At 42.5% G+C, this 23,423-nt stretch overlaps 1 protein-coding gene across 1 annotated transcript in view; it reads right to left on the bottom strand.

Moving 5' to 3' along the window:
* The window catches only part of smc2 (structural maintenance of chromosomes 2), a 65,418-nt gene that overhangs the window by 31,885 nt on the left and 10,110 nt on the right, over positions 1 to 23,423 (bottom strand). Inside the window, exons 8-13 of the mRNA XM_084318065.1 lie at positions 18,346 to 18,495; positions 11,438 to 11,671; positions 8,913 to 9,072; positions 3,906 to 4,023; positions 3,127 to 3,265; positions 1,818 to 1,937 (exon numbers count right to left, since the gene is read on the bottom strand). Coding sequence (XP_084174191.1) covers positions 1,818 to 1,937; positions 3,127 to 3,265; positions 3,906 to 4,023; positions 8,913 to 9,072; positions 11,438 to 11,671; positions 18,346 to 18,495 — 921 coding nt within the window. The remainder of the gene's footprint in view (positions 1 to 1,817; positions 1,938 to 3,126; positions 3,266 to 3,905; positions 4,024 to 8,912; positions 9,073 to 11,437; positions 11,672 to 18,345; positions 18,496 to 23,423) is intronic.

A 23,423-nucleotide genomic window follows, 5' to 3' on the forward strand; every position in this document is an offset into this window, starting at 1 on the left:
AGGCGTTGTCGTGCCTTCTTCACAACACTGTCAATGTGTGTGGTCCATGTCAAGTCCTCGGATATGTAGGCTCCGAGGTACTTAAAGCTGTTGACTCTCTCAACCGGTGCCCCGTCGATGCTGAGGGGGCTGTAGTCCTTGACCCCCGACCTCCTGAAGTCCACAATCATCTCCTTTGTTTTGCTGACGTTCAGGGAGAGGCTGTTTTCCTGGCACCATCCCGCCAGGACCTTGACCTCTTCCAGGTAGGCCCTCTCGTCGTTGGCAGAGATCAGGCCCACCACCACTGTGTCGTCAGCAAATTTGATGATTGTATTGCTACTCCGCTGAGCCACACAGTCGTGTGTGTACAGGGAGTAGAGGAGGGGACTCAGAACACAGCCCTGGGGGGCCCCTATGTTGAGGGTGATGGATGAGGAGGTGCAGTTGCCTGCTCTCACCGGCACAGTGCAGTACTCCAATTCAGCCATTGGCAATTCAGCTGTTGGGTGGGGGGCGCTGCTGAGCGGTCCCCCGACCGGACCTGAAAACACTGCTGTTCTGTGGGTCTGCAGCTCCATGCTTCTCGTAAATCTAGCAGCAAGCTCGTGCTGACACATCGTTGGCATTATTAGACAGACCTGCTTGGTGAAGCAACGATGTAATGATTGTTTCGTTCATCGCATAGGCTATTTAATTTTAGCCTATTTTAATACAATTCAAATAATCAAATTGTGCTTAGAGGGAATTATTTTCACCGGACATTATGACCAGCACCAAGTCGTTGGGAGGTGAAGATATACATCACGCAAACCCACGATAATGTTGCCGTCTCTCTCTGCCAAATTTCTCAGTTCTTCGCTTGATATAATTAATACAAATGTCCAATATAACGGAATTCGTTAGCTCATAAAAATGTGATTATAACAGACCGCTGTTTATTAATGTCGGGCAGACTGCCCACCGACACCTCAAGTCGGCAGCAGCACGAAGTCTCGAGGGACTTATTTTATTTGGAATATATTAATGACTGTATATACGCAAAAGTAGCCTAGTTTTAAGTTAAAATATTATAAATGCCTTGAGGATGTCACTCTTTATATAGGCCTATCAATTGTTTTTAAGCTCAATAAACTCTGACCGGAATTGATCCCATTTGTCCGGTAGATTGAAATCTACCGGACACTCAGTCGACAAAAAAAAATTCTAACGGAAACCCTGATGTACACACTCACTTTAAACTAACACTCACCTTACCACTTACTTTAGACACTTTAACACACTTTATATTGATCCATTATTAAAGAGATTTGCACTACATTCATACCGCATTTGCACCTTACCCTAAGTTTTGTACCTCATCTCATTTCTGCATTGTACTTCACTGTTACTAATTTTACTCTGTATTGTACTTTTTACTTCTTAACCCTTTCACTGCCACACGACAGAAGGTTAACCCTTTACTATCACACAACCGACAGTCGCCGTCGGTTGTGTGATAGTAAAGGGTTAACCTTCTGTCGTGTGGCAGTGAAAGGGTTAACCGGCTGTGATGTGGCAGTGAAAGGGTTAACCGTTTTGGTAGTGCGGCAGTGAAAGGGTTAATAACTTTTACTGTATGTAGCACACTCAGGGGCTCATAGAGAAACAAGCATTTCATCATAAAGTATTCTGTATTTTGTTGTGACAAATAATAAACAAACTTGAAACTTGAGAACTGAGGAGTTCTGCGTCAAGCTGCTGCTGCTGCTACAGCCCGGCCTCTTTTAGTACAAGATAATATAAGACGTAATTTCCAATATGGTTCCATTGCATAAGTAAATGTTATTTTCTCTCACCAGACTCTTGGCGGCGTTGACTACATTGCTGTTGAGGGTCTTGGCTGAGATCTTGTTCAGGGGGATGATTGTGTACCTGCGCTTCAGCTCTCCTCTCTCCAGCAGCTTCTTACCAGTCACCTGATGGGACACAAATAAACGCACACACATTCATACGGTCTAATGTCACGAGAACCAGAAATCCTCTCATTACACAATACACACCTCGTTGTTTTAGTGACACATATATCACACAGGCTACGTCTGTTGTTTTCTAGTGGCATATCACATAGCCCACCTCTGTAGTTTTCTAGTGACATGTATAGCCTACCTCTGTTGTTTTCTAGTGACATGTAATCACATAGCCTACCTCTGTAGTTTTCTAGTGACATATTATCACTAGGGATGTCCCGACCCGATTTTCAGAAGATCGGGAGTAAAAAAGAAATATATATATATATATATTTTATTCAACAAACATGACCATGTTCACGTCTTAAACTCATACTGAGGCCTTAGTCGCACAGAGCAGAAGAATTTGCCAAAACAAACGCATTTCCTTTACACCGTCGCATGACAGTGACTTATGCCAAAAATAGCAGACCTCAGTCACAACGCGTCGCTCCCGCAACACCGGCAGGTCCACCTGATGACTCGGAGCAGCTAGACAAAATGTCAGAAGTTTGGAAGCATTTTAAAATTGAAACCGAAGCCAGTTGCAATGTTTGCAAGGCGGACCTTCCGCGTGGAGGAAAGAACAGAGCTGCGTTCAACACGACCAATCTAATACGTCACGTTATGTGACTAGAGCGAGCAAAGGAATGGGGGACTCTGCGGCTGGTGCTTTGCCAAACAGCTGTATTGATTGCAATGCCTCGCTTGAATGAAGAACGTTCACCTGGATAACGTCAACATTCGCTTTGTGAGGATTATTGTCTGCGTTTCAGACCAAAATGGAGCAAATCTGTGAATGTATACTAATGTGCAAACAGATTGAAACTTTGAATATTTCTCGTATGAAGCACATTCTCAGGGGCTCGGGGTAAATGTAATGCGCTCGACTGGGGCTATTGAGGCAACAGAGGGGCTTGTCTCGCTTCGCCAGTTTCTGACAAATGCGTCAACTTGGTTACTAATGTGAAAGATCGGATCGGGAAAGATCGGTATCGGCAGATACTCAAAATCACATGATCGGGATCGGATCGGGAGCAAGAAAATGCGATCGGGACATCCCTAATTATCACATAGCCTACCTGTTGTTTTCTAGTGACATATAATCACATAGCCTACCTCTGTAGTTTTCTAGTGACATTATCATATAGTGACATACCTCTGTATCGACCACTACGTTATACAGCCGTCCTCCAGCCACCACCTCCAGTCCTGTAGCGTAGGAGACGTCGCCGACTGTGATCAGGTTAACAAGCAGCCCCTTCACCCGGTCCCGGTCCCAGCCACGCTCCGGGTCCCTGTGGAGCAGGACAGGGTTAATATACAGCATCAGTGGCAAAAATCATAATCACTATTATTTTTATTGATATCACAATTATTCATTGATTTGAGAACATCAAATGTGAATTGAACTTTAAATATAATTTAACTGAAAAACAAGAAATAAATTAAAATAAATATATATTTTCTTCTCAACCAAAGGCTGCCTTTTCATCATCTTCTACAAGTTACCAAAGACATTTCAAAATAACTGGAGAAACACGCTGTGGCTCTCTCCTCCCTTTCAACACGAGCTGAAACTACTGTTTGGGCGGACAAAATGAGACAAAAGAGACAAAATGAGAGCAACAATGGCACAGTAATTGTTTTACCATCTTGTTTTCATGATCGTGCGGAGGCAAAAATCTTAATTGAAACTCGATTAATCACCCAGCCCTACTCAGCGCACGGTACCATCTACGTTCTTTAGAGTGTGAGAACCCCCTTTCTGATATAGCCTTCAAGCACAGTTCAGACAGGCTGCAAATCTACCAGTTCATACAGCACAGCACACACATTGGCTTTATAGAGGAAAATAGATAAATAATGAACTTAAATCCCTTGATCATTCTTAGTCATTATGCTAAATGAGAACACGGAGGGTATTGCTTAGCTTACTTGTAGTCAAAGCGCAGGTTGGGGAATCGGGCCATGAATCTCTCGCTGTTCTCTCTGAGCTTAGACACCTCTCTGTTCAGCTGTCTCTTCTTCTCCAGGAGAGTCTCCTCCTTGCCGTCTGCACACAAACACAAACACATCCCATCCCATCAAGCTCTTTAGGAGATAAGAACGTTATTGTCAAGGACTACAGCCCCCTCAGCATCGACGGGGCACCGGTTGAGAGAGTGAACAGCTTTAAGTACCTCGGAGCCTACATATCCGAGGACTTGACATGGACCACACACATTGACAGTGTTGTGAAGAAGGCACGACAACGCCTCTACTTCCTCAGGCGCCTAAGGAAGTTCCAAGTCAGTCAGAAGATCCTTAAGAACTTCTACTCATGTACAATAGAGAGCATCCTGACTGGCAACATCACCCCCTGGTTTGGGAATAGCACTGCACAAGACCGAAGCAGACTACAAAGAGTGACACGTTCAGCCGAACGCACAATTGGAGGGGGGCTCCCCACCCTCCAGAACATTTACAACAAGCGGTGCAGGGGCAAGGCTAAGAGAATCATTAAGGACTCCAGTCACCCGAACAACTGCCTCTTTGAACTGCTGCGGTCAGGCAAGCGATACCGGAGTCTCAAGGCGAGCACAGAAAGACTCAGAAGAAGCTTCTATCCCCAGGCCATCAGGCTGCTCAACGAACAATGAACACTACACAACAACCATCAAACGCACATAGCACACACATCCACACGCACACACTCACTTTAAACAAACACACTGTAGCACCCACTCCCCACACTTTATAGCACACACTCACTTTAAACAAACACACTGTAGCACCCACTCCCCACACTTTATATTTATTGATAAAGGATTGCACTACAACTCGTACACATTACTGTAAATTGTACCTAAATTGTACCTCATCCCATTCTGCTTGCACTATATAGTATTGTATAATAGCACACTAAATAGTATTGTATATTATATGGTAACTCAGTTACGTCTATTCTGCATCGAACATTGTACATATGTCTATACTGAACACTGTGACCTCATTTTCTACTTCTAATTTACATGCTATACTATGTTATTTGATACTTATCTAGCACAGTCTCTGGAGCGTAACAGTAAGAAGCATTTTGTATGAAAGTATTCTGTACTTCTGTAGGACAACTATTAAAGAAACTTGAACTTGTCCCGTTACGGATGCCATCTATTTATGTGGGGATGTATGTATGTTATGTGTGTTATGCATGTAGGCAGGGTTTGGTCTGTTCCGTCTTTGTCTTCCCCTGTCTCTACACGTCTCTTTTTCCCAGATGCATCCCCTGGTTCCAGTCCCTAGCACCACCTGGTCCCAATCAGCACCTTTCTCACTCACGTTTTGGGATCGAATCACTGCTCCCGGGAACGGGGGGGGGGGGGGGTGTTCTCACTCACCCCTTTTGGGATGCGAAAACGGCGCTGATTCGTTTTACCCCCCGCTGAACGGGACCAGTTGGATTAGGTGGTCTCGGAATCGGGCCGTGCGGGTGCGGGGGGGGGTGACACACACAACGTCGTTACTGTCATGCTTGCTTGAATTTTTGGGCAGATAACACCACACAGCAACAACTGGAGAATACCCACAAAAAACGATATTTATGGGCAATTTGAGAGTTCAGACCTCAACCAAAAACAAGTGGATGAAAACATGAAGCCACGTTACAAACGCACAGCACTTCCCTGGCTCGCATTAGGCCTGGCAATTTTTGTTTGCCATGCTATTTTCTATACATTAGTTTCTTGTTTGTTGTTTGAATGCATTTATTTCTATTAGACCAGTGGTGCCCAACCAGTCGGCCGTGGTCGACCAGTAGATCAATGACATGTAATATAATTGCCACGAACGATGAGATAATGTTAGCTGCTGGACAGGCTAAGCTAACTAGCGTTAGCCGTTAGCTTAGCGTTAACGCTAACTCTGCAAAACGCTCAAAAGCGGACTCTACAACAGAGTTCCATTTGTGAGAAAAGAGGCAGAACACACAGTGAATGTATCCGTTTTGTTTATTGCACGTTCTTTGCTGAAAAGAAAAAGTGCTACAGGCTATACTATACTAGGCTAAGCTAACTAGCGTTAACCGTTAGCTTAGCATTAGCCCTGGGAAACGCTCAAAAGCGAACTCTACAACACCATCCATTCGTGATAAAATGGGGTGGGTTATATTGACAAGGCTTGACAACAGAGGTTCAAATATAACTTCATATTTATTGCTTATTTATTCATTTTATATCAGCATCCAGTCTCCAGCGCCATGTTAACACTTCCTGTGTTTACATTTTCGAACGAGACATCATCGCCTACGGCAAGCGTAAACGCTCAAACGGCAAACCGTAAACAGAACCCGGAACGAAACAAGACTGCAGTGTGTACGCAAACTAGAGGGGGGAGAGGGGGGAGTTCGCATCAGATCTCGGAACGGGCTAGAACGAAACGGAATGGAACCGAATACCTGAGTGAGAAAGGGCCGTCACCAGCACCACCCAGGGCTCCAGAGTGCAACCAAAATATCTGTGCAGTGCGACTTAATATTTTCCCCCGTCGCACCTGGTGCACCTCACATTCCAGCAGGTCCGTCTGTCTGTGTGTAGCGTCTCCCCCACCCCCCCCTCACCCCATGGCCAGGTGCATTCAAAGACCGCTCCGCTCTGACTGATTGGGTAAACAAAGCCATGTGCGACTGTGAAACCTGAAACCGTGCTGCGCGTGTGTCCGTGTGTGTCCATGCCACACCGCTTACTTCACTTAATTACTTACTAAAATGAGGATACTCTTCCGTAAATTAAGACCCTACAAGGACTTCGCTTGGATGTGCGAGTAAGTTGATTGTGTTTTTGTTATAACGGTAGTCCTGCATGTTTATATATAGGTGTGTCGGCTTTCACTTTCAGTACGTTATGTTTGTAAGACTGGATGCTAGCGTTAGCTAGCTAGAGCAGAACAATGCTCGAGAAGTCGAGGAGCCTTTTCTCTGTGTGTGTGTGTGTGTGTGTGTGTGTGTGTGTCTCTCGACCCCACTTCTAGTCTCATACAACGGTGATTCAGAATGCATGTTGCCAACGCAATTTGACGGTGACGGTCTCGGGTTGCTACTGGATAGAACAGAATGGTAGCCAACACTCATGATTTGTGATTGTTTGGTTAATTATGAAATGTTAATCTTATTGTTTTTAAGAGAGTATTCGAATACTCGTTCGGAAACACCAAGGAGTATTCAAAGCCTGTAAAATGGTATTCGGGACAGCCCTACACTAAATATATATGTTTGAATAAATTATTTGCATTTTAAACTATTAACGCCGACTTATTCCTTCAGTCCACTCAAAATTATGCTAATATTCCTTATGTTGTTTATGATATTCATAAAAAATTGCATGAGAGAGTATATAGTAATAATAATAACACATGGCGATATACTAAAAAGCTATTTAAAATTTTTGGCTGGTAAAAAAAAATCTGCCTGGCTGGTCGTTTTTTTTTTTTTTTTTTTTAAATCTACCACCCACCTTGTTTTCCCACTCCTCATTGAGCGACACCACAAGTTCACTTAGTAGCTACAAGCTCGTAATTGAATTAAAATGGAGAACTATAGATCGTTTTTTTGTAAAGAAAAATATTGCGTGCTTGTACCCGTCTTATTCCTTTTTACAATAATTTACATAACATCTTAAGAATTTACTAATGTGTATGGGAACTGACAAAAAAGGTAACGGTAAAGGTAATGCTTAAAATGTATTATTGCAGCGGCAAATGTTATGTGCACCTAAATTATGTGCTGGTGCACCTAAATGAAAAAGTTAGGTGCACTGGTGCAACCAATGTAAAAAGTTAGTCTGGAGCCCTGCCACCTGATCCCAATCTGCAATCAAGCACCCCCACACCCTTTATGTAGTCAGTCTGTGTTTAGTTTGGTCTCTTCTCTGGCTTTTGGTGTAGACCTGTGGCTCTTAGGGTATGTTTTTGGTGGAGCTGTTGAAAGCTCTGGTTCGTTGCGCTGGTGGTTTATAGAACCCTATCTTTAGAGTATGTTGTTTTGTAGAGCGGTGGCTATTTAGTAGGTATTTTGTGTAGAGCTGCTGGTGTGAGCTCTGATACGTTGCACTGGTACCCAGTAGAAATATCTTTTGTGTTATCCTTTATTGTAGAGCTGTGGATTTTGGTATCTTTTGTGTGAGAGCTGGTGGCAGAGCTCTGGGTCTTTGCGCTCTTTGTTGTTGTTTATTTAAACAAATCTTTTGTGGCATTTGTTGCACATTTCTGTTCTAACCTACCGTAACCCTTTGTACCTCTTTGTTTGTCCTTGTTCACCCAGCCTACTGGGGTAATATTTCTGTATATTAACCTTTTGTTTTTGCACACAGGGACAAGTGAGGACAGGAAGATACCCTGGGGTCTACATTTTACATCACGTAGGTTACCTGCTGTTAAAAACCCTAGGTTGGAGTGAGCACCACCCGCTGTAGTTTTTGGGTGCTTCGCGCCCGTCAAGGGGGAGTGGGTTTTCTTTTCCTTTTTGTGTTCGATTTGGTGACACTCCTCCTTGATCTCTGTGTTGCTTTGTATGTAAATAAATATTATTATTTTGCTAAAGGTTTCCTGGTTTTGTGTCGCTGCATCCTCACCCATCATGTCTGATGCCTTGTGTTGCACCCCTCCACAGGGGTGCGTAACATCTCTGTGGAGAAATGTATTGCAAAAGAACAGCACAGCAAGTGATACAAGAAGAAATACAAAAGGAAATAAAATGTAAGAAAAATATACAAAAAGAATATATATATATATATATATATATATATAAATCTATACTGCTCCTATGTGGTTAGGATGGGTCAAATGCAGAGGAATCCTTTCTAGCTCAACAATACACAGAACTACTGAGTGAAGAAATACAATAAAAGGTTACTGTACATAATTCTTAATAGCAACCTCTGCTGGAACACAGTGCAACACACACACACACACCTTCATAGTTTAGTTTGCCTAGATCAGCCTGTAGTTTCTCCCTGCTGCTCCTAACAGCCTGGAGGGCGTCCTGGTCCTTCTTATAACCACTGTCCATCTTCTTCACTTCTGCCTGCTTGGTCTTCAGCTCAGCCTGGGCATGATTCAGGGTCATCTGGGCCTGGGCAGAGAGAGAGACACAGAAAAACACACAGACAAAGATAGAGAGAGAGACCTTAGTGAAATGTATGTGGGTACAGGAAAACCGATATTAAAATATTCAACCTAGACCATCTACATCAGTGTAATTATGGAAATTTGGAGAATTCTGTAAAGGAAGATCTCAATAGGTGGAAAGTTGTACCTCTCACTTTATTTGAAAAAATATATTATTTTAAATTATTATAAATGAACATCTTGCCACATTTTCAATTTTTATTCCAGAACCTGCCATTATACATAACACCTATATGTTTCAATGTTTGGGAGGGGCTGTTGGGAAAATGTATATGGGATGAAAAGAAGCCTAGAGTCAAACTCAAAATCCTGCAACAAAAGAAAGAAGGGGGGGGACTTGCATTACCTAATTTAATTAATTATTATTACACAGCACAGGTCAACCCGATTTTAATATGGATGAAAAATTTGATGAGTCCCAAATGGAAGTCAATTGAGTTGAATTTAGTGGAATCACTCAGCACATTGATCTTCTCCAGTTATAAAAAAGCACAGATCAAAATACACAATTAAACACAATTAAAATTGGAGGAAAATATGTAAAATAAATCAAATTAAGGAACAAGAAATGATCTGCTTAAGAGAAATAGCATGGGACCCAGATTTGTCTCCAAACAGTATTGATGGTTTCTTTAAGACATGGGAAGCTAAGGGCCTCATACGTTTTTATCAAATGTACAATGAAGGAGTGGATTATTTTGAAAATGTAGCTAATAAATATGCCTGTTCTAGTAATCACTTCCATCGATACCTGCAAGTAAGAAGCTACTTGAGAGAAAAAGTCCAAATTAAAACTCTTGAAGATCTTCCATTACATAAAATCACCATTTTGGCAGGAGTATGCTTGGAAAATAAATATGAGGTACTTTAGAACACCATAGAATATATCCAAATTCACACAAAATAATCCCAGTTGCTGGAGGGAATGTGGGGAGAATAATGCTGACCATACTAGGGCTGACCTTCGAATTTCTTTTTTGAAATTCGAAGCTTCGGGGCCGAGATTTGATTTTAATTCAAAGCTTTGAGATAAAAAATAATAATAATTTAAAATAAATCTTTTTTCTTAAATTTTTTTTTTTATGTTGTGGGACTTGTACAGCACTTTGTTCAACTTTGTCAGTGCTGTAAAGTTTAAACCTTTTTAAATCTTAGACAAACAAAACACTTTGCTTTCATGAAATATTGTAAGCAGTCATTTGAGGCTTTATAAAAGCAGCACAATGAACACAAATCTGTCAGTGCCGAGTCCGACCTCATCTTAAATAACAAACAGCATTGCTTGTTGTAGTTAACAAAGAGAGGCAGAGTTGAGTTACACACAAAAAATATATATATACCCGGTATATATATTTTTTTAATAGATTTTTTTTTTCATATTCGAATCCCATGCCCATCGAACGAAGCTTCGAAGTATTTAAGACAGCCTTAGACCATACACATATTTTTCACATGTAAAAAAAATACATACAAATCTACTGGTCAGATATTTTACATATAATGGAACAGATGTTCGAGAAAGTGGGGTATCTAGAAAAACAAGATATACTGTTAGGAACACGCCCCAAAAACCTACAAAAAGAAGAATTAAACTTTAAAGCAGATAAGAGCTTGGAAAAAACTTGAATCTCCCAAAGTAAACAAGTGGTTAGAAACTGTAGAGGTATATATAGTATGGAAAAGGTAACTTACAAAATGTATAAGTATGAAAACATGCTGGAAAAAAGATGGGGTTTCTTTAAACTATGGAAAGGTATTAGACGACAGACAGACCAGGCTTTGAGATGAGGATTTAATTAACATGAAACAGTAATAGAAAACTAGAGTAGCAGTAGTAGTCGGAAGAGTTATCTTTGATATACTACTCAATTGTTGGGGAATACCCCGTAGGCCTACACCTGTAATTTTTTTTTTTTTTTTTTTTTTTTTATGTATGTGGGGAAGAGTAGGGATGGATATTGGATGTACCGTACTATGGATGGATGGATGGATAGGTTTACCAGTCCAGGATCAGTAACATCTATACTGGTACTCACTCTTTTGTTTATGTGTTTTTGTTTTTGTATGGGTGATGGGGTTAAAAAAAAAAGTGTCAAGATTTACAATATACGTATGTACATTTGTGTGTGTGTATGTACGTGTATGTATGCATACATGTATGTGTGACTATGTATATGTGTGTGTACTCTAAATGTAGTATGACAATAAAGTATACATAAAAAAAAAAACATTAAACAAATTGGGGTTGTGTGTCAATCCAATATCTGCAAATATCCCAGAAACAAACAACAAGTGTCTGGTCTCCCTACCTGCTTGGCCTCAGTATCTGCCTTGCTCGTGTCATTCTTGCAAGCCATCATCTGTCCAGCCAGTGTGGCCTCCTCCCCGTCCTCGTTGGTGGACAGGCCGGCCGACACGGCCCTGAAGTGCTGCTCGGCCGCTTCCAGGGCTGCACTGTCCTGCTGACCCTCTTCCTGCAGAGCCTGGAGCTTCTCCGCCTGCTTGGACACCTCCTTCTCCTTTACCAAGACCACCTTCTTGTCCTGAGGAGGAGGAGGGGGGGGGGCAGTGAGGATCAATAGTTCAGATACAAAAACCACACATGGTGACAATGACCAGATGAAGACTAGCGTGGTTTTGAACACAACAGACTGATGAATTGGGCTCTTGAACCATGAACCCCCTGGATAAAACATATTTATCTTTTCAACATTCATTCATTGTTTTACATATAATTACCATTTAGGGGGTAATCTGCTAGTATACGGTCTGCTTTTTATTCAACAGCATTTGACAGCATACACTACAGTATTATCTTATGTTACTCCAATACGCCCTTCATAAGAAGATACAGAGGACCAGATGAGGAGAAACCCAAGACAAAGGACATACAGGTGCGCCTACTCGGGTCACTCCCACATGTCAAACACTACTTGACTGGATATTGGTTTCACATCCAAATAGGTTCTCTAAATCAGGGACCATGTCAGACTGCTTTAGTGACCACCATATTGTATTTTGCATTTGGAAAATGTTATTACCCAAACTTCCATCAAAATTTATACAAATGAGGCAATACAAGAAAATGAATACTGATCAATTTATTAATGACTTGCTTTCAGTCAATTGGGACCGGTACCAAATCATTTCAAAACCTCAAGACGCCTGGAAATTCTTGCACTTGGAATTTACTAAAATTATCGATAAACATGCGCCTTTCAAAACCATGAAGGTTAAGGGCATTCATCTTCCTTGGGTCTAATCTGATTTAATTTATATCTTCAAGCAGAGAGATAAGGCCTGGGCCTCATTTCGCAGGACAAAAGATCCTGAGGAGTGGGAAAAATACAGATTGTTGAGAAATAAAAGTAAAACTATGACTAGAAATGCCAAATCTAATTACTATAAAGATTCTCTCACTCAGGATTTAAAAAATCCTAAACAATTTTGGAAGAATATAAAGAAAATTAACAAATGCACCAGATAAAACTCTTCGTAACAATCAGCTAAAAGTAAACACAATATTACATGTAGGGATGCCACCGAAAATTATCGGCCGAAAATGGTTAAAAATGCATTTTCGTCCGAAAGGGTTTTAGCACCGAAAATATATCACAGAATGTCAAAGAACAGGGTTACGTAACGTTCGTAACCTAAAGTGTTGTTGTGATGACGTAATAAAAACGCGGCTACAGACTTTGGGCAACGTATAACGTGAGCAGCTTGGCAGCTCTTCCTGCTTCTGCAGCCTGTGATAACTAACTCCTCTTGGGAGTCGCGCTGTTTCTATGTAAACTCTGCGAGCAACGCATCCAATAAATGCATCTTTAACATGCTTTATATCCTCGCCATTACTATATGCCCGTCGCGGTTAAAACCTTTTAAACTAACGTTAGCGTTAAGCTAGCTAACAACGCTTCCGGTCCTCTTTCACTCGTCTCTCGTAAACTACGTCATCCCCCGCTAAGAGTCACGGGAGATGTAGTAAATACAACAGTCCTTCCATAATTCCATGAATTATGACAGTAGCCACTACAGTAACATCATTAAGTCTGCTATAAGGCAAGCTATTATCTCTCTTGTGTGTGTGTGTCTTTATGCAGATCTTTATGCAGTTTTAAAGCACCTTGGCTTTGTTCTGAATGCACTTTGTTGTAGTTATCCTACAGAGAAAAGAAAATGCACTTGACTTTAATGCACATTTTGTTGTATGCAAAGAGAAAATGTTTAAATTGTACAATCTTTCAGCAGTCAGTCTGGAATTAATGTATGCATTAAAAAGTGCTGAATAAATGTTTTATGGGCCCATAATAGTAATTATTAATATTATTTAAGTTAAGTTTAGCCATAATCATGTCTTTTGCCATAATCAGGTAGCTGAAAAAATAAATAAAAATACATTATATATTTATATTAATCATTTTCGGCCTTTGGTTTTCGGCCAACTGTTTCCTATTTTCGGTATCGGTTTCGGCCAAGAATTTCCCATTCTGTGCATCCCTAATTACATGATCCTCTTTCAGTTGCTCAAGCTTTTAACCATCATTTCTCCTCTGTCTGTACTCCAACAACACCTGATCATTTATCTGTGCCATTCAACACACCACCTTGTCACAGCTCCTTCTACTTCAGGAAAATCACACCAATTGAAGTTCTTAATACCACTAATGATCTCAAAGTGAGCAGCAGCCCTGGGTTATGAAGGAATCCTTGTTTTTCAATGCGTATATAATGTAAATATCTGTAGATGACAGCCTCTGCTATTAGATCAGATGAGGAGGACAGTATTTAGTGGTGTGTGTTTTCAAGTTAGACTGGGAAGCCACATGCTAATAGAGCCATGGGCTCCGAGGTCGTCGACAGGTTGGTAACATAAACACTGATAAGCACTGGTGGGGAGAGGTTTGGTCAGAGAGCTACGGGGAGAGTTCGACATCGATAGAAACGGACGTTTATTGTTAAAGGTGACCAGCCATTGCCATGGTAGCGTGTCACTGAGTAACGGGAAAAGGGGGCAGGGCTCCGTTGCTAGGGGGAAAACGTTATGAGATGAGTTCCTTCCGGGGTAAGTTAGACGAGTTTAACGAAAGCATTTGATCGTCGATCACCATCTTCTCTTGGACAAACTGTACTCCATTAGTCTTTGCCGTAATAGTCTACTGTGGTTTAATTCCTATCTACACAACAGAAAACATTGTGTTGCAATACAAGGTAACAACTCAAGTTTAACTGTGCAACAACGAGGTGTGCCGCAAGGTAGGGCTGGGCGATAAAACGATAACGATAACTATCGCGATAAATTATTTCCTCGAAATAAACATGAAACGTGGTCGCAAAGTTTCGATATATCGATTTTCCAAGCTTGGATATGAGCACACGCACTAACAACCAATCAGTGAAGGAGATGGCCGAGAGCGAAGGAGACCCGGAAGGAGACCCAGAGGTAGGACTCACTCAACAACAAGGCTTGCTAGGCTAATTAGCTTGCACGGCGCTGTTTTATATATTTACGTGCCGAGTATGTGTGTGGCGTGAATTCTGAGGCCACGTTTATAGTAGTGTGGGGTATACAGTGGACGTCGTTTCAATATATTGTGGCGGAAGAGAGTATTTTAGTGTCATATTTAGCACATTGTCATGAGATACTCCGCTTAGAAACAACAGGCTGGCTAGGATAACTAGCTTGCACGGCGCTGTTGTATATATTTACGTGCCGAGTATGTGTGTGGCGTGAATTCTGAGGCCACGTTTATAGTAGTGTGGGGTATACAGTGGATGTCGTTTCAATATATTGTGGCGGAAGAGAGTATTTTAGTGTCATATTTATTACATTGTCATGAGATACTCCGCTTGTCGGCTAACTGCTAACGTGCGCGGACTGATGACGACATCAACTCGACTCGAGACATTCGCAGCAGCATAAGAAGTTCATTAAACTTGACAGACATTATATCGACGATAATTATCGATATCGAATTATATGAAAATAATTTTATAATTTTATCGCGATAACGTTTTTGGTCATATCGCCCAGCCCTACCGCAAGGCTCAACTTTAGGTCCACTTTTGTTTTCATCAATGACCTTCCTTTAATTTGTTCTGAATGTAGTGTTCAACTCTACGCAGATGATACAGTTTTTTTACACATCACAAACTAACTTGTAAGAAAGTCAATTTTACAATCAAACTTCAATGGTCTTCAATTCTGGCTTGCAGCTAACAAATTAATCCTCAATAAAACAAAAATCTATGAAATGCTCTTTGTTACTTCTCACTCTCAGAATATTAAATCTAAAACAGAAAATCTACCGTATAATATTACTTGTCATGACGGTCACGGACTCACGGTACATCACTGCTTAGAGTTGAACACTTCAAATACCTTGGTGTATGGCTTGATCAACAACTATCTTTCAAATGTCATATAGATAACATCATGAGGAAAATTAACTTTAGTATGGGTGTTCTTTACCGCAATAGAAATAGTTTTACATTTACGGTTTGAAAAAAGGTAATCTCACAACTCATACTACCCATAATGGACTATATTGATATAGTCTATATGATTGCAGCGAAAACTACCCTTGTTCCGCTTAACACCACCTATAATCGTATATGCAGATTTGTAGGGCTGTCTTAAATACTTCGAAGCTTCATTCGATGGGCATGAGATTCGATTATGTAAAAAAAAAAGAATAAAAAAATTGATTTTTTTTTTTGCAAAATCAACTCTGCCTCTCTTTGTTAATTACAACAATCAATGCTGTTTGTTATTTAAGATGAGGTCGGACTTATAAAGCCTCAAATGACGGCTTACAATATTTCATGGAAGCAAAGTGTTTAGTTTGTCTAAGATTTAAAAAGGTTTCAACTTTACAGCACTGACAAAGTTGAACAAAGTGCTGTACAAGTTCCACAAATATATATATATATATATATAATAATAAAAAAATAATAATAATAATAATAAAATCTTTTTTATTTTTTTTTCTCTCTCGAAGCGTCGAATTAAAATAGAATCTCGGCCCCGAAGCTTCGAATTCCAAAAGAAAATCGAAGGTCAGCCCTACAGATTTGTACTTGGCTGTTCATATAACACTCATCATTGTATTATGTATGAAAATCTCAACTTCTCTTCTCCCACAATAAGAAGACAACAACATTGGTTAGTTTATTTTTAAATGCATTTATTTTAATTATCCTCAATACTTAAACAGTATATGGTACCTTTCACTTCTATCAACTTCGTCATTGTATTCAACACTTTTTTTCTGTTCCAATTTTTTAATTTTTTTTAATCAGCTGGTAAAAAATCTTTTATGTTTAAAGCTCCATCCGACTGGAATATCTACCTGTCCACATCCCTTCAACATCATATTTTAAATTGTTTAAAACTATGTTGTCCTCTCACGGTGAGACTACCTGCTTATGCTTTGGACCTCAATAGCATAATAAGATATAGATTAACCATTGCTGGTGTTGCAGTTCATGTTCTTGTCGTTACTTGTCGACATGTTACTGTTGTATGCTTTTTTATTTTGTATTATTTTCTTGGCTGGCGTTGCTTACTCTGTTGTTTCTGTTTTGTTTTGTCTTTTGTTTGTTATGTGTTGATGGTTGTTTGTTGTTTTTGTTATATAAGATTGTCAAATGACTGTATTTTGTCTTTGCGGACCCCCTTGAAAACGAGATGGTTTCATCTCAAGGGGTTATTCCCAATAAAGAAATTTCAACAAGGTGCAGCTCAATAAATTAGAATATTGTGGAAGTTATTTTATTTCAGTAATTCAATTCAAAAAGCGAAACTCAGATTATAGATTCATTACACACAACGTGAAATATTTCAAGCCTTTATTTGTTTTAATTTTGATGATTATGGCTTACAGCCCAAAATTCAGTATCTCAGAAAGTTTGAATATTGCATAAGATCAATAAAGAAATATTGTAATATAGAAATGTCGGCCATCTGAAAAGTATGTTCATGTATGTTCACTCAGTTGTCAGTACTTGGTTGGGGCTCCTTTTGCACAAATTACTGCATCAATACAGCGGAATATATAGACTTTTCCACGATATTCTAATTTATTGAGCTGCACCTGTATTTTTTTTAATCCACTTTTTCGCCTTATTTTTCTCCCATCCCAATTTCGCTTTGCCAATTCTCCCCTCCCCTGTCTCGAACGTTGCTAGACTATGCCTCCCACTGGTCGGCTGTAGTGAGGACTAGGGGTGGGGGGAAATCGATACGTAGTAGTATCGCGATACTTTGCATGGCGATACTGTATCGATACAGGGAGTATAGATATTTAATTATTCATTAAAAAAAAATGTTTTTTGTATAAGGAAGTTGCATTGTTCATTTCAATACCTGTAATAGTACAGTAGTCCACACACACATGTGCATTCAGTTAAGTTGGAATATGACTGTAATACAAACAGTTCAGTTTGTCAGGTACATGCAACACAGATTACAGTGTTTACATCTGTCTGCTTGAGAAAATACCATGTTCTGCAATAAAAATTATTGAGGTGAGATGAACAGACTGAACCTTTATTTTATTGGATAAAACATGTTGACAAAGTTTTACTTTGCAGTTGAAAAAAGGTAATAAATCAAATTTGATCCAAAAATTTAAAAAAATAATTAAAATTGCAATACTCAGCGTATCGCGATATATTTAGTATCGCGATACTATCGTATCGTGACGCAAGTATCGCAATAGTATCCTATCGTGAGGTCTCTGGCGATTCCCACCCATAGTGAGGACCAAGCCTTGCATCACGTGTCCCCTCCGGTACACGAGGAGGCAGCTGTCGCATCTTTTCACCTGTACAGCACAATCTCTGTGGCGAGGAGTAACACGTGGGAGGCTCACGCTGCCCCCGATGCTTCCCGATTCTGCTGTACAGGCGCACCAACAGACCTGTAGGAGTCGCTGTCCACAACGTCCAATCCCCACCCACCAGCTTTCCCACCCCTAACACTGCCAATTGTGTTAGTATGAACGACCAGCCAAGCTGGTAGCAACGCCGAGAGCTGGGCTCGAACCCAGCATCTCCTGCGTTAGTGGCGAGCGCCTAGCCCACTGCGCCACTTAGCCGGCCTGAGCTGCACCTGTATTTCAATCCAAGTCTGAGCTCCAGCTGATCCAGATTTCACACACAACCACTGTCCACCAACAACACAGCATCCCCACTCAGTGCTGCAGTCTCTCACCTCCTCCATGCTCTTGACCAGCTCCTTCCTCTTCTTGGTCTCATCGTTCAGGTTCTGCTTCTTCACGTCCAGGGCACTCTGGGCCTTGGCGTCCACACGCTGCACCTCAGACAGGGCATCCTCCAGGGCCTTCAACACTCCTCCAGCTGCCTAGAGAAAGAAAGAGTGCACACACACAGGCTGTCACCTTGTCCCATACAAAAAGCAGAGCACAAACACATCAGCACTGCTGCTAAAAGTTTTGCACTAAGTTCTTGTTTACCTCTATATATTTACATTCACTTTTTTTTTTAATCTATTGTCTACATTGTATATAATCCTGTATACTGTCCATATGTTACTTTATGTTTATAGTGTACTATATGGTACTTATATTTATATTAGATGTTTTTTATATACACCGTGGGAAGGGGGAAACGCAATTTCATGTCTCTATGTCTTGCCCATTATGAGAGGTGACAATAAAGCTGACTTTGACATCAGATCGGTTGAGGAAATAGATTATGGCCATTCTCTTCAAGCATCTATTTCCCCTGTAGGCTCGTACAAGGGCTAGTGTTGTGAAGGGCCAGATTAAAAGCTGAGAATCTACATTTATTGTTTTATATACCTTGTATATTATTTATATATACACGTTATATCCCTTTAAGCCTGCGTTGAATCCCAGTAATATTCACTTTCCTCATTGGATAATGCCCCCTGACGGCGGCGCCAGGCAGTCTCGTCCTCAGATAGGTTCAAGGGCGAGTCTGGGCAAGTCGGGACATGCCCTTGGCAGCGCATTGATTCCGGGCAAGTGGTTAGGTTTGGCACTAGAAAGCCACTTAAGTATATATATCGCGGCAGGTGCGAACAGCAGCAGTTCATCGTGTGCGGTTCAGTGTGATTCTAATGTAGTGAGAAGCAGTTCGTCTAACAGAGCGTTGAGAACCATGTGCGAAGTGAATAGTAAAGTGTCAGATTTAATACAGTAACGTCAAGTTCGACTTAGCTTAATGTGAAGTAAGAGTCGTTATTTATTGTGTATCGTGCCAACAGCAGTTCGTTCATGTGCAGCATTACCCAGCAGTTCGTTCGTTTAGCTAGTGGAACCTTAGCCAGTGTGCGTGGACTAAATACATTGGTGCCAGTACACGAGGAGGGCCTAGTCGGAGAACCTACTGGACATGTGCATATTGGAACCGACGGCGGCGATTGCAGAACCAGTATTGGTTGGATTATAGTGATTGTGGAACATACTACCCTTGGAGAAGAGCATCGTTAATACCCACTGTCGTTTGGATTTAACCCCCATTGAGGATCTACTTCGGGCTGGCTTCGTGGACAGAGGCTAGCTGGCTATCATCATTGCTATCGTGCAATTGGATTACAGTTATTGCTTTGTGGCTGAGCTTTGGATTACAAGGACTGGATTCTGTACGTGAACCCCCTTCTTCAATTGATCAGACTGAGTATCCGAACATTCCTCTCTCCTCCAGAGCTTACATCTCTGGGAGGAAACCCCTTGTCTCCAGCGGTACCAGCGTTTCCCCCTATAATTGCCATCCTACGCCAGGCGGCGTTAGCCTAGTACCCCATCGTAGGAATTATTCTATTCCCACTGACTTTTGCTACCGACTGACTTATGCATATTCTTCGCCATACAAGCGCAACCTTAATTCTCATATCTGTACAATTTGCTGCATAATAATAAATACCCTCAATGATATTTCTTTGTCACCGTGCTGTGTTATTATGAGTGTCTGCCATAATTAGTTGTACTGTCTGGCAAGTAATACTAAGTACATAACTAGCAGTGGTTTAATCCATCACAATCTTTAATACAGTCAGGGTTTTGTAACCCCTCAGTTACAATTGGTCCTTCGAGCCGGAGGGTATCAGTAATCTTAATATCATATTAATATTGATATGGCCAGCGGCGGACACTCTCCAGACGGCTCTCCCAAACTAGAGCGCCCTAGGCGCAAACGTCAGCCCCCTCCACACCTGGAGGACTACGCTTTTGTTTTACCTCCTAGCTTATCTAAAAAGACGTTAAGCACGGATAAAACTGATAGCTTAAGCATGCCCAATCCTATCGACTTGTCGGCCCCACCAGTAGAGACCCCAGTGGGTTCAAACGAAACTGACTTAGCTCACGGGGGGAACAAGCGGGACATGACATGACTATACCCCAAGACAGCGCCACCGGGATAGACCCCGGAGCGCCGAAGGACAAAGAAAGCGCCACCGGGATAGACCCCGGAACGCAAGAGACCCAAGAGCGCGCACCCGAGATAGACCTCGGCGCGCACCCAAGAGAAGAGTACCGCGTCTTAGAGATGGACCTCGGGGCGCGGGAGAAATCAAGAAGCAGCGCTCAAGAGATGGACCTCGGAGCGCGCCAAGAGAACAGGTCCCCACCAAGTCCTGTCAGCGCCCGATCACCTCCATCAGTGTCATCCCCCAGCGAGGCTGACCAGCGACTAGCACAAGCCTTGATCGCCACACTAACTGCATCAATCGAAAGAGAACGTCTCCAAGCGCAACAACAGAGTGAGCGCGAACATTCTGCAGTCGAAAGAGAAAGGCTCCAAGCGCAACAACAGAGTGAGCGCGAACATTCTGCATTCGAAAGAGAACGGCTCCAAGCGCAACAACAGAGTGAGCGCGAACATTCCGCAGTGGAAAGAGAACGTCTCCAGGCGCAAGAGCAGAGTGCGCGCAAACAGTCTGCAGTGGAGCGCGAACGTCTCCAAGCGCAACAACAGAGCGAGCGAGAACGCATCCGACTAGAAGAGAGTCGCCTCCAGGCTGACACAGCGATGACCATCAGACTGGAAGAGAGGCGCCTCCAGGCTGAAGAAAACATTCAGCGAGAACGCGCCAATGCACAGCGCGACGCCGCCAATGCACAGCGCGACGCCGCCCATGCACAGCGCGACATGGAGCGGGACCGCCTGCAGGCGCAGATGATGGAGCAATTACTCCAAAGGATGACTCCCCACTCCTCCACCCGGAGCTCCCGGAGATCATCACGACACGGGTCGAGGGCACCTTCCCCTACCCGACAAATCTACACGGGACCCAGCCAGCAGGAAGAACCTGCTTACGTCGCCGAGCCCCCTCCCCGACCGGTCTATACGGGACCCAGCCAACAGGAAGAACCTGTCTACGTCGCTGAGCCCCCTCCCCGACCGGTCTATACGGGACCCAGCCAACGGGAAGATCCCGCCTACATCGGCGAGAAACTAACCAGGAGACTCCAGGACCTAGCGGAGGACGAGGGAGGACATCAAGCCCACCAGCACGAACCTATTTTGGACCAGGAGGCCCAGTACAGCCCCGACCGCAGCCCCGAGCCACTGCGTTACAAACCCCCGACCCAACCCATGGGTGAGTTTAATACACAGTCAGCACCGAGGAGCAGCACCTGGGGGCCCGGCCTCTGGTACCCACCCAGCACTAACCCACGACCACCCGTACGGGGAGACTCGCCCAGGAGGCCTCTCCCCCTACGCGCATCGGTGTCCCAGCCATCCATGGCATCTTACCTTGGAACACCAACGTTCCCAGACTTTACGCGTGAGGACAGAGCACAGTACACGGAACTACGCATGTGTTTAGAGACTATCATGTCCGATGTACACGACGAGTCTTATAAATATGCCATCCTCCTCAAGCACCTTAAAGTGCCCAGAGCGCATAACATAGCGCTGGCATATTCAAACTCAAGAACCCCCTACTCAGATGCTCTGGTGGCCCTCGACGCGCACTATGGACGCATATGGGATTACGTGATCCAAGAAATACGAGATATCGACCGCCTCCCCCCAGCCAAAGACAATAGAGCACTAGATGACCTCTCTATCAAGGTACAATCCCTTGCGGGGATGCTGGGGTCACAAAAGGAGAAGGGGAGATATGAACTATATGCAAATTCCAACGTGGAGCAGCATTACCCAGCAGTTCGTTCGTTTAGCTAGTGGAACCTTAGCCAGTGTGCGTGGACTAAATACATTGGTGCCAGTACACGAGGAGGGCCTAGTCGGAGAACCTACTGGACATGTGCATATTGGAACCGACGGCGGCGATTGCAGAACCAGTATTGGTTGGATTATAGTGATTGTGGAACGTACTACCCTTGGAGAAGAGCATCGTTAATACCCACTGTCGTTTGGATTTAACCCCCATTGAGGATCTACTTCGGGCTGGCTTCGTGGACCGAGGCTAGCTGGCTATCATAATTGCTATCGTGCAATTGGATTACAGTTATTGCTTTGTGGCTGAGCTTTGGATTACAAGGACTGGATTCTGTACGTGAACTAGGGCTGGGCGATATGACGATATTATATAAATATCGGGTACAGTTCATTAACGATACACTTTTTAAACGTATCGTGGATATCGTGATGTTTTGCCCAAGAGGCTTGTGTCGCGTCAATCTGGTCCACACGTTGACACTTTTGAACAGCGCCGCCCCACACACACACTACTGCATCAAAAGTGACTACTTATGATAACAAAGGCATTCGTTTTGTGGCATTAACGTTATAATAATAATAATGCAGGAACTGTTCAGAGGTCTCTATATAGTTACACCGAGGTCGACCTAGATATAGCAAGCTCGTTCATATCTCAGCCCGTGCTGACTCAGTTGTGCCCATTCTGCGGTCTGTTAATAACGTTTTCAATCAGACAGATGTATGGAAAGGCTTTTATTATAACATCCGTTGAAGTAAAATCATTATGCCTCCAGTCGTTTAGTCCTTCTGCGGAGCTAAAAGCTAAACGTCGGCCGCGGCGAGCTGCCATTGTTATTGTCATTGAGCTCTCCAATGGCGGAAGTAAAAAATAAATATGCGCTTTCCGATTGGTGCTAAGAACAGCAGGGCGGGTGCAAGCGATGTGACGTAATTGGCAGACGCGACTGTCAATCAAAATTATTCTGTTTGCCGACTGAATGAATGAGAACGTTATTAAAAGATTGCAGCATGGGTACAAATAATACAGTACAGCTCAATACAACAACAGTCAACAGCGGACTGGAGGATGCAGACCAGAGAAAGACTTTCGTCTTGTTTACATCAGGGTCCCCC

The sequence above is a fragment of the Notolepis coatsorum genome, assembly GCF_963971535.1.
Source record: "Notolepis coatsorum genome assembly, chromosome: 7".
NCBI classification, from domain to species: Eukaryota; Metazoa; Chordata; class Actinopteri; order Aulopiformes; family Paralepididae; genus Notolepis; species Notolepis coatsorum.